Consider the following 19,213-nt stretch of genomic DNA (forward strand, 5'->3'; position numbering starts at 1 on the left):
AGGACCAAAATCCTCACCTATCTCACAGTTTGTGGTTGAAGAGTATCTTAATCCCCCAAAGTGAATTTCTGGATTTACTGTTTCCCCCAAAATAAAATAATGTTTTATAAAATTAGAATATTGAAAAAGCTGAATTCCTCCAATCGATGTTAGTTGATATGATTTCTTTCTACTTAAACCTGTGATAATTAATTTTGTGACCACTTGGTGGCAGCAGAAACAAGTAGTGAACACACACTGACACACAGTATCATCACTGTTTAAGATGATCTGTTTAACTTGTTAGTAAACAGTTGTTTATTTCCACATCCAGCAGTTACGGAGCAACATTATCATTCATCTGGAGTCATGCATAAACATGTGTATGTAGAGGAATTGTGAATGTAGGAGAGTGAAGGAGTATATATGAATCCTGTATATTCAAGAGTGTTTTTAAAACGTATTTATTCTTGTAAATTTTATTTATATCCTGTTCTTATCCAGCACCTTTCAGGAAGTTGCACCTTTAATCTTGTTGTACTGCTTTACAATAGCAATAAAGGCATTTTATTCTATTCTATTCTGCTGCAGCTGAAAACTACACTATTAGAGCGCTGAGAGTGAACCAACACAGTGAAGCTGAAACGTTCCTCTTGCTGCCACTTGAGGTCACCAAAGTGCAAAACTGCCCCAGGAAGCAAAGAGCAAAGAGGTCAAATGTCCTTATTTTAGAGGATTTTCATCATCTTTCTGTTTGTGTTGGTATAATAAAAAATACACACAGTTTACATGTTTAAGATTAAGTTAAAAAAGGTGAAATAAGTCATCTGTGGCCAATATTAAAAGTTATTAAATGTAAAAAAAAAGGACTGAATGAGTTTAAGCTGTTTACCTCCTCAGGGCGGAGACGTCTCCTGTGAAGGCAGCAAACAGCAGGTTGATGACAGTCTTGACCTGTTGACAACAGAAGACACACAAAGAGAAAAGATGCAGAACAATTGAATCACTCTGATTCACTTCTTCTTCTCTGACAACAACAGCAGCAGCTGTAGAAACATTATAGATACACAACGCAGTGAGAGCTGCAACGATGAGTCAATCAATCCACAACTATTTTAATAATCAAATAATTGTCATTTTTTCAGCAAAAAATGCCAAATATCTCTTTGTTCCAGCTTCTCAAATGTGAAGATTTGATGTTTTTCTTTATCATACATGATAATAAACTTAATATCTTTCGGTTTTGGAGTGTTAGTTGGATAAAACTAGAAATCTGGAGCATTTCTCACTATTTTCTGACATTTTATATATAAAATAATAAGTTAGATAAGTTAGTTGCAGCCCTAAATTTAATCACTATTTTCATGAGGGACTAGTTGGTATAAAACATGAATTACTTCATACTTAAATAACGTTATGTATTTTATTTCTAAGCAGCACTGAGGAGAATTCAGTTTCATTCTTATATTAATCTTAAAAGGACAGAATACAGAACATCTTCAGCTTTTATGAGAAAGTGTATTTATTTAGATATGAAAGAGAATTCACCTCAGCTAACTGTCATCACCAACACAGCTACGTCTACTTCATTATGAACATAAATGAAGTGATATGATGGACGGAGACGTCGCTGCATCGATCAACACTTACCGTGAAACAGGAACATTTCCTACAAGCAACACTCGAGGAGTCGAATTCTCACAAAGAAACATTGAAAATATAAAATAAAAATGACGAATAAATAAAAGATTTGTTGAAATACAAACTGCAAGCAAAGAAATCTGAATGAATGAATCAGTTAACTTGAGATTTTTTATTATTAACTGTTTTATTTACGTAAATGACCAGATGAAGCCTGCAAAGGATGAGAGGGAATTACCAAACCTCTGAAAAAGGTTTGTGTGATGAAGGCGACAAAACTCTGGATTTTAACTTGCAAAACACACGAGAGCATCATCTGCAGCAGCAGGGACAGACTGTACATGTATATCTGTGCTGTATGCAAATGTGCACTAACAGGTAGGAGCGTTTTATCACACAGGCTCATGCAGCAATAAAAAAAAAAACAACTTTCACGAGCCAACATGAAACAAAGCGCTAAATTAGTTGAGAAAAATAAATTTTGCAAAAGTTTACGAGCAGAAACTGAGACAGAAGTTAAAAGACCGAAGACAAACAGAACATTCACAAAGCTTCATCTCACTCAGATTAAAACCTCACGACTGTAAAAAGACGTCACTGCTGCAGACGGACCAGATTCAGTCTGTGAGACATGTTAAACAAACTAAAAAGTCTCCTCAAGTCACTGAGCAGAGTCTGTTTTCACCTTCATCTGCTGACAGTGAGAAGTGAAATGGACTCGACAGTGAAGTAGGAGACATCAACTTCAAATTATTTGCATTTTCATAGATTCTGGTTTTTCAATGAGAGAGAAGGAGTAGATGCCATTTTTTTTTTAGAATTTTTAACGAGGTAACTGAACTTTTTTATGTGGAAAAATCCAAATGAGACACAAAATATTCTTCAGAGCAGATTATTTTTATACATCTTCAAACATGTCTGGAGAGGATCTTTAACGTCACACTGTGATGCAGTTTGGGGGAAATGAGAGGAAGTTTTAGTTCAATTTTACTGTCAAAAGATGGTACACCAGCATTAAACTATGAGGATCAAATCAAGTCTAGAAAACATTTTTTGTTCTTCACTCAGAGTAAAGTTGTCAGATTACAGTTTAGATTTTTTATCTGATTATGTAAAAAGAATTTAAAGGTCACTCAGAGTGTCGAGTCTTAACATATCAGGCTTCAGATGCTGTTTCATTAAACTCTCAAACTGTACTGACGGTTTACAGCCAAGAATAAATATAAAAGCCGTTATTTATATTAAAGCTCTGTGTGTAAATGCTTCGTTAGTGCACAGTATCGCCCTCTGCTGAGACAACAACGATGGGTTTGTTACCCAGTTTCTGTTCAGGGAATCAATAAATGTAATTTGAAATAAAATATATATATAATGTGCAACTACTGTTCACCAAAGTCAGGTATTTTCCTTTTCGTTATGTTTTTTTTTAGATGAAAATCCATTGAGGGATGAGTATTGTATAAACTCAGTATGTTATAAATTCCAAATTACAATTATGTTTATGATATGAATCTGTCCATATAAACTAAAATCCTGCAGATACAGCAAAATACACAAATAATCAATTTAAACACCTTCCAAATGTTGACTTGCCTGCAAGAAAACATGTTTGTTGAAACTAAAATGCTGTAAAACTGGAATCTAATGTTTGATCATGTGACACAACATGACCTGAAAGCTGCGTTTTTGTCAGCAGGATATTTGGTGCATAAACAACCGAACACATCCTGCAGACTTTCACTTTTTCCTATTGTGTATTCAGAGATTAAACCTAATTTTTCTATTATTTCATATGCATGTTGATTTAAAAAGTTTCTCTAATAGCAGAAACAAAACTCACAAAAATCAAACCAACGCTAACGTTAAGGAACGTAGCATCATGAGACAAACATGTAACGGTTCTTTAAAGGCTGTGAAATTATATTTTAAAGGTTTTATGAGGATCCTACATGAACACACGATGTTCTGACAACATGAGACAGATTTCTGTTTTATTTCCTCTGAGGTGAGCTGCACTAAATTTGGAAAAAAAGATGATGTCATGTACTTCAATCAGGATTTGACAACATGTGAACCAGAATCTGATGACAGTTGGTGGTTTGTTTAGTAGTTGTCAATCAAATCTGATCAAAACACACCCACACAGTCCTGATAAAGCAGATTATCTGAGTTAATAAATTAAAATCTAAAGTTAAATAATATCTAAAGATCTTTTAAGAGAAATACTTACAGTAAAGGGGACATATCATGCTTTTTGTGATTTTCTGTTATTTTTATACTGTTATGATGTCAGATATGTATGTTAAATGTGGTCAAAGATCCAAAAGTTGAGGTAAACATACATAAAAATGCCGCCTTTCAGTCAAAATCCAGGGCTTCAACTTGCTCTGTTTGCAAAGTCATTTGCTTTTTGAGTAAAGAACAAGTAAAACAAGTGAAATCCTATTACTGCTGTTTGTTTAAGTGGCCTCCAGAGCCGAGGGGCAGCTTCCAGGAGCTGACCAATCAGAACAGGAGGAGGGTCTTAAAGAGACAGGAGCTAAAAAAGCCTGTTAGAGGCTGAACTGAGGGCCTGCATAAAGGGCCAGTATAAGATAAATAAGGAGTTTCTTAAAATTATAAATCATGCAAATATATTCCAGTAGAGCCCCAGAATATAAATACAGACCTGGAAATGTTCATGATACGTCCCCTTTAAGATTTAAATCCAAGTTTTCAGGGGCTTTAAATATGCAGAATGAACTTTTAAAATGCTGCTTAATGCTGGAAACTATTTCAATCTAACTGTTAAAGTGATGAAGGGACTTTAATGCAGGTAACCAGTGAGTCTGTGTAAAAAAACAACAGGGTGGGTGTTAAAGAACATCTACGGTCGCAGAGAAACAGATGATGGATAACAGTGCTTTATTAGATTTTTTATACAACGGACACCAAAGCAAAAAAATAAAATAAAATAAAATAAAAATCTTAACACCACTTTTCGCTGTCATGTCTGCATTTCCATCACAGCCAAAAAGAAACTGAAGTATTTTTTTTCTCAGAATTGTGAAGCTGTTTTCTCCTCTAAGCAGACAGGACAGTTCAGGGAGTTTATGGAGACATTACATACAGAATTACAACCATGTGGACCGAGAAAAGAAACCAAAACATATAAAAAAAAGTTTGACAGTCATGAGCTTGGAACTGTGTGGTTTCATCTGCTGTATGTTTTATTTTTTATATTAAGCTTTAAGATTTGATTTTCCTAACTTTGCATTTTTTTTCCTTTTGCCAGATCTGCTTGTAAAACTGCATATAAATAAATAAATATATAATATCTTAACCAAAACATCAGAGATCCTTACAATTCCAAGGTCACTACATTGTAATGGTGGTGATAGTTTTTTTTTTAAATTTATATGCAATTTCCATGTCACAAGTTGGGATAAAATTTATGTCCAAGACACGAATCAACATAAATAAAGACATGTGAAAGGTAATAAAAATTACCTTAAAAACATACTGATTACATGGGATTGAAACACATTCATTAAAATCATACAAAAATATGCATGCAAGAGGGAGAATGAGAGTTTCACAGAGAAAATAATGAAAACACCAGGAAACATTACATACATGGTATGAGCCATAAAAATCAAATGATTTCTGTGGAAATGCTGGTAACTGCATTCAAAAGCCCCTCTGTCTTCAGTTTGATTGTACAGAATATTAAAAGTAATACAGTTATTTACCCTCATGCAAAGTAACATCAGGCTTGTTCGTCATTCTGATTTACAAAGTGGGAACAGATCAGATAATCAATCCTGATTGGTTGCAATAAGGTTAAATCAGTCTCCTGTCAGTGCTGGTCTGGTCCAGTCTAGGTTTGTTTTTTTTTTAGATTTTGTGCCCATAAAGGAGGAAACTGTAGCAGCAAAGAAATAAAAAGACTCGCAGCACTGTTATAAAATGAGAGACTGATTCCCTCCTGACGTCCACACGTGACTGCCGACAATCACGGACGGTTCAGGAAAGAGACGAGAAGCCTGAGATGAGACACTGAGATGAGAGCTACTCTGGGAAACGGATCACATCTGAGGGAAAGCTCGTAGTTTTTTTCTATTAAATGAGTCATGGCAGCAAATACCGGCTACACTATATCTGTAAAAAAAAAAAAAAAAACAAACCTCAAACTATGATGAAGCAGGCTTTATCATCACGAGGAAGATGATAAAGATTATATATCAACGATTCCGTCGATAAAGTTATAATCCTTAAAATTCCAGCTGTGGTTACTGGTGATATTATTATACCAGTTATATACCAGTTATAATAAATGTTCCAGATGTTTGTTTGCTAATGATGAATGTTTTTAGTGTAACTTTATATTTATATATCATTGTAGCTACACTTGTAGTGACGCGAATGTTTCCTCTGACGCCAGCTGTTCATTTCTTCTGAATGACGTCATTACAGATGTTCACTTATTACACACAACCGGTGCACGCGGCAGCTCTCGTCTTACCACTTTTGTCCAGTACGTGCACATATTTCCAGCACAGGACTTATAATGCGAGTGACTGTACAGTAGAGCTGCAACAATTAATCGATTCATTGCCAACTATTAAAATAGATAGATTGTAGAAATAGATTAATTGTTTGGAGTCATTTTTTAAGAAAAGAAATTGCCAAATTCTCTTATTAAAGCTTCTTGAATGTGAATATTTTAGTTTTCTTTAGTCCTCTATGATAGTAGTACATAGTGGACGTCACTGTTGGCTTTGATCGACATTTTTCACCATTTTCTGACATTTTATGGACCAAACAACTAGGGCTGTAGTCAACCAAAGACAATCTTGGGAGGGAGTGCACAGGAAACTCACATTTCTCCGTTTTGCCTCCTCAGGTTAAGCTAACCTATTGTTGCTAACTTTGGAGCTAACCCCCTTCACTTTTCCAGCACTTGGGGAAACAACAGACGTGACTTCTTTTTTTTTTTTTAGCATTTATTAACTGTTACACTGTAGTCTGTATTGTACATTTAATGCCAGACTGAGAACTTACCGATAACCTTTTCCTCTGCTCCGCTCGCATCCACCGTCACTTTCCCGCCGCTCTTTCCCCACTCGCTACGCAAACATACTAAGCACTGCCCTATTCCTAAACGTAGTTACGCTACCGATATTTAGCGTTATTTTTGGCATTAAAAAATATCTTTTGGCCTGGCGGTGATTCGTTGATATTATTACAGGAGAAACGCCGATTCAGTAAACATTCAGTACGTTCAGTAGACGTTGAGTATAGTTACACCCAGCAGTCCCCGTTAGGTTGGGCCGTTGAGTACAGTTAGACCCACTAGTGTCCGTTAGGTTGGGCGAGTTCAAAGTTGTGAAAACAACGGGGGTGTTTTGAATACACCCCCGTTGTTAGGTAATTTGTTAGTCTGCCCCCCCCCACCCACCCCCGCCGCAGTAAATAATGGATTAATCCTGGAAAGCTATTGATGTAGCACTTCTCTTCCTATGAAAGTAACACGGAGATTATTCCTGTAATCAGAAGATTTATCGATAATGAGAATAATGGTTAGTTGCAGCCCTGCTACACAGAGAGTTAACTAATGCTTGTAAATACATGTAATGACTATAGTAGAATAAATGAACAGCCATAAACTGTATTAAAGATTGAGATTGATATGATGAAGATTTTAAGGATTATAACCTTAACAAACAAAAGTAGAGTCCAACTAATACTAATATCAGTACTTAATAAGATAGTCCACTGCTAAACCTTTAGCAGAAAGCAACATGATCCACGGATTAAATCATTTAAAAAGTAGCAAACAGATCCAACTCAAGTTATTGCAAACTGTAGAAAACACTATAGGAAGGAAATGAGTTTCATACAGTCCAACATTTCCAAGGACCATTAATGATAACAGAGGCTTTTGAATACTTTTTACCTCCACAAAATAATGACCAGAAACAGACACAAAAAACTCCATGACTTCAAGAAAAAAAAAAAAAAACTTCTCACAGCATGACAAAGTAATAACAGGGTATTATCGGCTCCGGCAAGCAGTCGCTTTGAGCTCAAGTCAAACCCTCAGACAGACACCGAAAACACCAGCGTGGTACAAGTTTCAACAATGGATTGAACAACACAGAGATGAAACTTCACTCCAGTCACAGTAGAGCGACATCTAAGGCATCTGCTGACTTGACATTCATGTGCAAGTATTTTCTATTTCCAGGAGGAGGAGGAGGAGAAAAAAAAAAAAATCGGAACGTCTGAAGTGTATATTCAACACACACACACACACACACACACACACACACACACACACACACACACACACATTCTGGTCTGCTGTTCAAAGGATCAGCGCTCACGTACAGACACACACACACACACACACACACACACCTAAAAGCTATATACACCTGTCGCTATGTACATTCAGAAGTACAGTAAATCATGTGTATGGAAAGAAGTCTTTGATAATATACAACTTACTAGAGGAGTAACACTGAGAGCAATTAGAGACAATACTGAACACGTGTTGTGTATGTTTGCATACCGACACTGAAATCACACTTTTTTGAGTATACGGATAAATATTTCTGGATCGGTGGACTTGAGGCATCTAACTCACTTTGATAACATCTATTTGATATAGTTTTTTTTCCACTCTATGAATGCGTACTATCCAGAAACACTGCTGCAAGATCAACCGATCAATAATCAATCATTTCTCTGCTGCTAGAGCTGAGTATCGTTTCAATTTTTTGATATATATATGAAAACAAAAGAAGTTTTCAAATGTTAAATGTTGTCTAAACACAAGCAGCCGTACGAGAACTTTGCCTCAATAAAATAATCTGAAACCGACATCTTAATCTCATCCTAAGGTTCACTTACTCGCTTGTTCCGGAGCTTTCGACCACATGAAACTGTCAACCTCAAAGCCAACAAGGATGAGAGAAGACCTGGAGGTGCTCAAGAAAAAAAAAAGAAAAAGAGTTTGAACATCTACATTTCCTCCACGGCAACAAAGTGAACTCCATCTGCCGATGAAGACCGTGTGATGCGGTCAAAAGCTCCAGAGCAAGCGGACCTTGAGTTCAGTCAACGAGGTCAAGAATGAAGGGTCAAACTCTTCAAACTGGCAAAAATTTTGATTTAAATCACAAATAATCAGATCAAAGAATACAAAATTTGATGCTTCATTTTTATATTTGACATTTTTCGATAATCTGAGCTGCGGATTAATTTCGGAAGTTTGATACTCAGCGTATTTCAGATCAGATGCTTTAACTTTTTTTTTTCCCTTGAAGCTTTAAACCCTTCTTTATATCCTTTACTTTACTTTAAATTTACAAAGTTCCTGTAGAAAGCAGCTTTAATCCTGTTGCAACACACTGGTGGTGGTTTTGGATCTCAGCCTAGATAAACCCTGCAGTCACCCTACGAGCTACGAGGGGCTTGAACCGGAGGTCACGGCGGTGAACGCACACGGCCCGTCGCCTCAGCCGACGTCACGCGGCGTACAACTTATTAACCTGGACAAACACGGCACAACCAGCAACACGCGCATTCAGACTCTACAGCAGCTCGATACGCTGCAGCCGCTCCAACCAGCTCCTGACATCAGACCGTCGAGTCCAGAGAGCTCGTCGTCGACGTTTACGTCTCTCCTGAACCTTCAGGTTGAGCCAAACTTTTATCAGCAGCCACATTATACATATAGATCATATTTAGATACGCTTATAAAATCTCATCATGATATTTTGGCTGATATTCATTTTGGTTTATATAAACATACTGAGTGGAACATTTTACAGTTTAAAAACAGACTTGTCAGTGCTCTCTGGTGCTGTTCTCTAAACTGCCTCAAACGTTTTTTGGCTTTTTTTTTTTTTAACTTATTGGCCGACATGTACGCCATCATGTACGCCATCATGCACGCCATCATGTCTTCCCTCCAGGATTTCAGTTATTTTTGGTGATTATTGCAGCTAAGCTTCCTCAAAAACAGTTTTTTGTGCCTTTTTTGTGATAAAATTGCAAGAATGGGGAAATGAAAATAATGCGATTCTTTAAAAACTAGTCATATGTTATCACTTCCTGTGCGCTGCCATGATGTAAATCACAACACAAAATGTGACAGTTGGTCCAAATCACAAGCGCTGTGTTGATTTGGTCATTTCATGCGGAAAAGTTGCAGTACTTTATTACTGCGATCGCAATATTTGCAGTTTCCTGGAGGGACTGTTTAATGTGGATCCCCCTGCAAATACTGATCCTGATTTCCTGGAGGGATTAATTATAATATATCTGCAATGAGTTTAATATCGTCTGATATCCTGGTCCAGCTCTGATCACATTATCAGAAAATTCAGCCTAAACTGTGGTCCAGACGCAAGTACTGACAGACTGAAGTCCAGTTTATCTTCTCTACGTCACAACAGTCGTTCTCTCGACCGCAGCAGGAGTCAATATGGGTATTTTATATTTTTATATATCTGATAAGGCATTGAGGGAAGTACAAATGATGCTTCAACGTTATTCAACGTAATGTTTACAATTTAAAGTAATCAGGGTGCATACCAGTGTGCAGTATGAGGGCGTTTTCAAACCTGTGTTGTTCAGTCTGGTTGAATCTGACTCTGGTTCGATTAACTGATTAATCGATTAGTCAGAAAATTAACTGGCAACTATTTTGATATTCAAATAATCTTTTTTTTTTTTTTAGTCAGATGTGACTATTTGATTGTCATTTATGAAAATAAACTCAATATTTTGGGGGTTTTGGTCCAAATAAAACAACACTTTTGAATGTTTTTCACTTTTTTCCTGATATTTTATAGACTAAAAGGTGAATCAATAATGAAAATAAAACAATGAAAATAACTGTTAGTTTTATTTCTTAGGTTTCTGGTTCGTTGGATCTTCTTGCTGCGTTTACATTTGTTTCGTTTCTGCGTGTAAAGAAACCGAACCAAAGTGAAAACACATCAAGATCACCAGCTCACCCGCTAACTGGGACCAGAACAAACGAACTGCAGGTTTGAAAACGAGCTCATTCTTTAAAAAAACAATCATCTGCGACCCTGTTTGTGTATAAAGTGACTCCGACATGGGCTCCCGACTAATCTCAATTCACACACATCTGCATTTACAGACATCTTTAGGCAAGTGTCTTTCAGAAAGACAGTCCAGTGCTGGTATACTGTGCAGAGAAATATTCAGAACTGGATCAGAACTGTTTGCAACAAGCTCCTATTCGGTTCTGAAACTGCATCCCAACTTCGTACTACAGTATCGTCATAGTGACTAATATAAGTGTTTGGGCTTTTGGGGTAAATTTTTCCTTTCGACATCCAGCGTGTAGATTGTAAAAAGCACAATACCTGAAGAATGATTAAATCCCTTCAGAATCCAGCGCTCATTTTTATAAAATGAGAAACCGAGAGCGAACACAACATTCTCCTTGGACCCAAAATATTCCATCCATAATCCAAAAAAAAACACATCCCGTCATACCGCCATCATGACACCCAGCATGTGTGTTTATGTGCTAATATAACTAGAGTCTCAGGCCTCAGTGTGAGCTACAGTTAAGCAATCATTCCTATAAAAGTAGTCTGAGTGTTTAAAGTCTGGCTGTACCGAAGCGCCACACATGCAAACACACTCATACACGGGGTTGTTTTTTGTTTTTTTTTTTGTTTTGGTTAAAATAAAACTGAATTTCAAATCAACCCTTAGCCTGTGTTGTTTTTTTTTTTTGTTTTGTTTTTAAAAGAGGAATATGTGTTAGAGTTAAAATAAAAAACATATTGCATTAAAGAGAGTAAATTGAATACAAGAGCACAACCTGTACACTGTACATCAGATCCTAAACACACACTAAGGCAACAAGCGGGGCCGAGGCTACGAGTTCATTTGGAATTCAGAGGGAAAATTAATAATAATAATAATAATAATAATAATAATAATAATAATAAAAAAAAAGAAGAAGCAGTAACTCATTTCCATCACAAATAAAAACAAAAGCTTCCCAGTCCGTCCACACAGTAACCGCTTCACAAGCAATAAATAATTCCTCTACATAATTTATATAAATATTCGAGGGTGCGGCACAGAGGGAGGGGGGGGCGGGGCCTGGCGAGAGGAGGAGGAGACGTGGTGGTGGTGTTGTTGTTGTTGTTGCGAGAGACCAGGTGAGGTGAGGGTGTGTGAGGAGGAGGGGGGGACAGGCGGGTCTTTTTTTTTGTTTTTTTGTTTTGTTTTTTAAAGTTTCACTCGGCGACATTGTCCATCCTATAGACTACAGTGGTGGAGCAGTCCTGGTGCGACTCAGTGGGAGACACCTTTTTCCAAAGAGGGGCTTTCAGAGCTAGCTCTTGTTGGAGGCTCTCGTAATCCATCGGTCCGAAGGAGTTTTGCTGTTTCAATTGACACGAATAACAAATTAGTCTCGCTCACTTCCTTGTGTTAGTGTGTGTGTGTGTGTGAATGTGTGTGTTATGCTTTTTGTCTAACATGTTAAAAAAAATAAAATAAAAACAGAGCCAAAATCTGCTCGTTTTAGAGCTGCGACGATTAGCTGATCATCAGGAAATTAATCAGCAGCAACTGTTTAGATGATCGAATGATCGTTTTAGTCGTTTTTTAAAGAAAAATGCTAAAAACTTGCAGCTTCTTGAATGTGTTGTGCACTTTGTGTTACATTGTATTTGTATGAAAAGTGCTTTATAAATAAAGTCTGATGGATTGAATGTGGGGAGTTTATAGATTTCTCTTTGGGTTTTGGACTGTTGATCACATAGAATAAGACATTTAACACATTTAATTAGTAATGAAAATAATTGTTAGCTGCAGCTCTTCTTCATTTAATTATTAACTTTATGAGGAAAACTTTCAACACTTTACTGTGAGAGCAGCAGCTGCTGAAACGTGAATTAAACGAGGAGGTTTTGGCTCTAGTTTTTCACCTCTATGGGCCTCGATGTATTTTGGTTTGATAAAAGATTAACAGAAGAAAACACCTGCGACGACCTCCACAAGAAGAGGCAGCACAAAGACAGATGAAGGCGACATGATGATGATGATTATCTGACATGTTGAAGAATAAATCATGTTGGGTTTTTTTTCACATTAGATGGACTGTATGTACAGTTATGGAGCTCAACAGCTACAAATCAGCCAATGCTGTTTAATGTAACTGTAACAGTGACTTCAGAGTCGGCTGAAGTCACTAGCAGCAGTTTTCTGAGAGGAGATGTGTTCGTTAGTGTGTTTGAGGTGCAGTTTTTTGTTTTTTTCTCCTCACAACAAGATGTTGTGCGTCCTTACCCGCTGGTCCCCTCCCTCTCTGCGAGGATCGTGCTTCTTGGCGAAGTGCCTCAAGTTGTCGTAGTTGTGGAAGTTGAAAAGTTCCACAAGGTCCTGTGAATGAAAAAAGAAACACGTAGAGCAGATTCATCAGAATATATAATGTGTTATTTCTGGAGGGAAGGTACAAAGTGTTAAAGTTGACCTTTCATTCTGATGATTAAAGGCTGAAAGAAATAATTATTTCAGTGGTAAATAAGAAAATAAATGAGCTAATTCCATTAATTAAAAACACTCGCAGTCTTAAGGTGGATTCTTGCAGCGTGTGTTTACTGGTCTGTATCCAGGTCTCGTCTCCAGGCGATCATTAATCAAGCATTAATTAATTATCAAACACATTCAGTCACTCTAAAAAGTAAATCAAGTCGAGCTGAATTAATAACTTCAGGACACTGTTGCACATTAATTTCATGAGGCGTTATTCTTGTTTGTGTAAAAGAACTTATTTCCTTGAGGCCACAGAAATGTAAAAATGAAAAATAAACAAATGTATAGATGAAGAAAATAAAAGTAGATAATCGAGCTGAGACATCAGAAAATTAATCTGCAAGTTTTTTGATAACTAGATAATGGTTTCTGTCATTTTTTCAGCAAAAATGTTCAAATTTCACTGTCAAATGTGACTATTTGATGTGTTTGTTTGTCAGGTGTCACTGCTACAGCTGGTTGATATCTGAGCTTCTGTATTGAGACATTTGAATGTATTTAACATCATTTGAAATGCAAAATGCCCAAACAGCTTTATTACAGCATATCATATCATATTATTGGATGTAAATTTGACAAAACACCATCCTGCTGCTGAAATGTTAAAAGACTAAATATACTTTGCTGCAGGGCATCTACAGTCTTATACGTGCACATATCTGAGTATTTATTATGTGCAAGTACACACTGCATGCTCTTCTATTTCTGGACGTTACATACCAAGCAGAACTGTATTCCTCTGACCGAGTTGCCCAGCTTGTCCAGTGGAGGCGACCAGCACATAATACCCATCACGTTGGGAACAACCAGCAGGATCCCTCCTGCCACTCCAGACTTGGCCGGCAGGCCGACCTGCAACAGAGAAAACAGACGAGTGACAGAAGATCAGCTGTGTGTATCTGCAGAGTCGACACGGCTGCAGTAACAAGTCAGCAAAGAACACAACAACAATCATCTATCAGTTATCAGCCATCTGGTTATTATCAGTTTCCTCAAACATTATACCGAAGGATCTGAAATATTTAGATTTTAAAATAATAATTTCTCAAAAAAGGCCTTTATTTATTTAATTGACACCACTCTTTTATTGTCAACATGTCTTATCTGTTTTATTTCACCTGTTGATTTATTGTTACTATTATTATTAATAATAAACTTATATTTTATTGTTTTACCATTTTTAATTGTCTGATTTTACTGCCTTATTGTATTATTTAAATGTTTTAACCATGTTTTAACCTTGAAAAGTGATGTATAGATGAAGTTTATTATTATTTTTATTTCCAGAATCAGATTTTTATTTTATTATTTTGCATCACAATAATGCACATTATCTTATTATCTTATTATTGGTTGCGTTCCTTCGTATGATATCCAGTTAAAAATAAGGCAAAATGAGAGTTTTCTGCACTAAAGTATTTCAGACGAGCAGGATGAAAGCAGAGGATTGTTTTAACTGTCAATATTTCCATCACACTGTTGTTTTATGTCAATAAAAAGAGTGGAAATAATTCAAATCATCAACTCAAACAAAAGTAACAGACAAAACAAAAGTAAACTCTCACTGTGCTGCCTCTGAACTGACAGCTCCGAATGTGGTTTATCATTAGAAATTAAACACTCAAATGTGCATTTTCACACTTTTCTCGCTGCCATCAGGAAGCGTCTCGTTAAAACACCTCGGACGATGTGTCATACCAAGGTTTAATCGTTTTAATCAAAGTCACAAGTACATGTACAGAAGTGTCACAGAGTTCACTGGGCTTGTGCTTATTACTTTTGAATGGAGAACGAGAGCTGACAACGTTACGTACAACTGGATAAAGCTCCGGTTTAACTGAAGCTTGAACTATCAGGCTGCTGTGTGAAGCTAAAATGTAAAGATGGAGATGCAAAAAGCCTTTAAAGCCTGATTCATGATTCTCCTGCAGTTATATTCTCCCCGTTGTGAGAGAAGAGAGTTTATTTGACTTACATGGAAGGCGAACTGTCCCGAGAAGTCGTACATGCCGCAGGAGTGCATGAGACTCAAGGTGTTCCTCACCGCCTCGGGGCTCAGCACACGCTCGCCCGTGATTGGGCAGATACCGCCGTTAGCCAGGGTGGCTGCCATGACGCTGGCGCTCTCGCAGGTCACCTCGATGGAGCAGAGCTGCAGGTTCGTTCACACAGAGAGAAAAAAACAGTTTGTATCAATCCTCTGTTACAACTTTATTACACACGGCGATGCAAGTGTGTCTCATGAGGAGGGTGAAGATGATCACAGTCACAGTGGTGGTAGAAGAGAAAAAGTATATCCATAAAGATGACAAATTAAAATAAATCCTCCAATAAATGAGGAGAAACATGAGGCTCAGTGGACGTTTACACAGTCAACAGATCTCAACCAGGCTGAACATCTAGATCTTTTTAATACCACGGCGCCTCTTCATAAGATTTTTTTTTGTCATGGAAACCCTCCTGAACACAAGCCAGAAAGCGTTACTATGACAACTGGCAACCGTGAGTTGTCATTAGCTGCAGTATTGCTGCATATTAAACATTATAACATTTTAACATGGTAATTTTGATATTTTTTTGCTTATTTCTTCTGTGTTTTACTATGTTTGGAAAACATACTAAATGTAAATGTCACCTCAGTTTAATGACGATGATATGAAACAACAAAGAACGACATGAAAATAAACTCTGCCGCACCCTTGGCTCGTCATCAAGACATTCCAGATAGACACATAGATAGACTTCATCGTCTCTAAAGGGGAAATTTGTTTCCATGGAGATACGTTTGAACAATAAATAAACTCACACATGTGGGAAAAGAAAAACTGTGTTCTTGTGATATCAGATCAGCGACGGCAGAGCAGACACATATTCTACTGTAACGAGCCTTATTTCCATTTTAGTGTCCTGTATCTGCGACTATAATTGAAAGCAGAGTGATAAACAGGTTGAGTGAGTATCCAGGGCAGCGACGGGGTTCGACAGCATTTTATCGAATTCAAATGCAGTATCATTTGCAACTAACAAAAGTCTCAAATAACTGCAGCCCAAACATGTCTGATCGCCTTTTATAGACTAAGAAGGCAGAAACAGATTTTAGTTGCAGCCTAATTAATGCTCACAACCTTAAAATTAGATGAACTACTTATTCCAAAATACTGAAGATTCATCTATTAACTGGATTAAAATGTTGATCTGATACGAATCAAAGAAACAAACAGTCCACTGACGGTCCTACAGTGGTGTTACAGAGTGATACGTCTTTTCAACCACAAACAGTCTTTGTCTGAATACAGACAGCAGCTGCAGAGAGCACGATAACCAGAGAGAGAACAGAGAAACTTTTCAGTTTAGCTGTTAGGGAATTAACATTAATTAGCTACAGACGTCTGACTTTAACCAGCAACAGAGAAGCTGCTACATACAGATTTGTTAGCATCGGACCGAAACACATCAGTATATTTCGGGAACGGCGATGGAAGTGATGGCGAGTGTGTGATAAGAGACGACAACAGACAGCATGATGAGAAAGCAGAGGGAGCAGTAGAGTAGTGTTGGTTGAATTCTTCTTTTGTAGAGCAGTAACAGAACGTGGGGGGCAACAGAGAGGGCTTTGAGTTTGTGAATGACGATGAATGAGTCTTTGCTGCCAGTGTTTGTGGATGTCGGGTCAAAACTGAGTTTAGTGTCTGCTGTGTGTCTCCACTACCATCATCAAAATACCAGATGAGGGAAAAGGTTTTGGAAGAATGGTGTTCCACGCCTGACAAAGACAGAAGCTGTTTACAGAAAAACCGGGAAGAAAACAGGATGGAAATCAGAGAGTGTGACAGAATAAAAGGGATATGTTGATAGTTTGAGTAGAGCAGCAGAAACAGGACTGAACCAGGATCTCTGACACTCAAGGGTGTGACCAATAGCAGGAAGAGAACAGCAAAAATAAAAAAAGCAGCAGGAATATCATGTATTGTCATTTAAAATGAGTAAGAAAGACAAGAAGTAAAAAGACAACTACACTCACTTGAAAGTAGAAGTCCAGTACAGACGTCATATCTGTCCCTTCTGGGAAACACTGCGGAGGAAAATGAGAGTTTCAGCCAAACGAGTGAATACAATAGAGAAACATTTATCAACTATGATGCTGCAGCATTTCCAGATAAAAAGCAGGTGACTGTGTTTTACTGTTAAAGAGGACGAGTCATGCTCATCCTGGAAACAGACTCCCAGCAGCTCCGGAGGCCACATAAACAAACCATTCCCGTTATTTACTCAAAATATAAACTTCTCAAATACACCCGTACATGTTCGACCCCGAAATATACGAGTGGACAAAGCGAACAACCCACGTAACAACCTTAGCAAAACATGAGGTGAAGTTATGTAAAAACGCTCCCTGAAAGTCAAAAGTCACCTCTACTTCCTCCTCGTGATGACGTCCGATTGTTTGCACATGCCCACAAACGGTCGTCTGTCGGTAGCTTTTGTTGCTAAGGTTGTTCACGTCGTCCACTCGCATATTTCAGATCGGATTCAGGTTCCAACGTATACGGATGTATTTAAAAAGTTTCCATTTTAGGTAAGGAACGAGACAAAGAAGTGAAATCTACTATTGTTTGTTTACGTCTAACCAATCAGAACAGAGTGGGCTCATCAGGAGGCGGGGCCTTAAAGAGACAGGAGCTATAACGGCCTGTTGCAGACAGAGGCTGAACTGAGGGGCTGCATAAAGAGCCAGTAGAAGATAAATAAGGAGTTTTTTAGACTGTAAATCAAGCAAAGATATTCCAGTAGAGCTCCAGAATATAAATATAGACCTGGAAATGTTTATAATACGTCCCCTTTAAGATCCGTCTGCATCGGTGAAATATAAGCAGGTCTAATAAATGTTTATTCAGCTTATTCCATTAAATCAGAGCATTATAATCAGTTCTGTTTCTTCTAAATTATAGATGTGAATATGCCTGATTCATATATGATTAATAAAGCAACTGATCAGCCTCTAGCAAGAACTTATTCTTCTTTGTATGTGCTTTTAAAGTTAGTGGTGAAAAAAGCAGCAAAGAGACACAGAAAAAATGTTGCCCTTTAAAAAGTCTGACAACAGTTTGTGTTTTCTAAATGTCAAACATGAGGAGCTAAAATGTATTTATTCATTAATTGACAAATATAGATTATGGACTTTACCTCACAAGCTTAATGACTAAATACAACAAAGCTGCTTTTCTCAGTTAAGTTTTTTTAGTTCTTAGTTACTTTTGTGAAGCTTTTTAGGGTTGAATACAGACAGGAAAACAAAGAAAACAAAGTCAGCGGTGCCTCATGACACATTCAAGGTCAAACCTTTTTTTCTTTCAGGTAGTAGCCGATGGCAAAGTTCCTGTCTCCTGACTCACGCTCCGACTGGAATCTGTCACACAAAGAACAGAGCACACCCCATTACACAGAGGAAGGAAATGTTTGCACTGTGTGTGTGTGTGTGTGTGTGTGTGTGTGTGTGTGTGTGTGTTGTGTGTGTGTGTTGGAATGTCACTACCCCACCCCTCATGTGTACAGTACAACCAGAGCTCTCATACCGTCATGTGATGATACTGCAACACGAGCCGCGGCGCTCGCTCTTTTTTTTCCGTAAACATAGTTTACATACAGCGTCATCTTAGATCATATACATGACATACACGTATACAAGTGACCTTTACAACACAGACGCCGGTCCCGGTCCCAGTCCTGAATACAGTCCATCCAAATCAATCAAACTAATAACTAACTGGGGAATAAATACAAACTTTACTCAAAATTTACCAACCAAAATGATCCTTTAAGCAGAAAATGTTGCTGCTCTTTATGACTTATTATTATTGTATATTTTCCTTTTTGGTGACCAGCAATGTGTCACCATATATATCTACACACATTATTCTAATGGAGTTAATCATCTGAGTGAATTGATATAAAGATTTTTTAACTGCTTCATTGTTTATTTCATTCATTCACGTCGCAAACTGTGTGTAAC

At 37.4% G+C, this 19,213-nt stretch overlaps 1 protein-coding gene across 3 annotated transcripts in view; it reads right to left on the minus strand.

The window, feature by feature from the left end:
• Window positions 1–19,213, minus strand: part of glsb (glutaminase b) — a 49,473-nt gene that overhangs the window by 3,048 nt on the left and 27,212 nt on the right. For 2 of the 3 annotated variants that reach the window (XM_067602970.1, XM_067602973.1), the window contains 6 exons: window positions 18,544–18,610; window positions 17,225–17,275; window positions 15,179–15,355; window positions 13,924–14,055; window positions 12,958–13,050; window positions 872–933 (listed from right to left, as the gene is read on the minus strand). In XM_067602970.1, the coding sequence (XP_067459071.1) occupies window positions 872–933; window positions 12,958–13,050; window positions 13,924–14,055; window positions 15,179–15,355; window positions 17,225–17,275; window positions 18,544–18,610 (582 nt within the window). Of the gene's footprint in view, window positions 1–871; window positions 934–4,507; window positions 12,048–12,957; window positions 13,051–13,923; window positions 14,056–15,178; window positions 15,356–17,224; window positions 17,276–18,543; window positions 18,611–19,213 lie in introns of those variants that run through there. The other variant, XM_067602972.1, reaches the window with a different exon arrangement.

The sequence above is a fragment of the Thunnus thynnus genome, chromosome 11 (genome assembly GCF_963924715.1).
Source record: "Thunnus thynnus chromosome 11, fThuThy2.1, whole genome shotgun sequence".
NCBI classification, from domain to species: domain Eukaryota; kingdom Metazoa; phylum Chordata; class Actinopteri; order Scombriformes; family Scombridae; genus Thunnus; species Thunnus thynnus.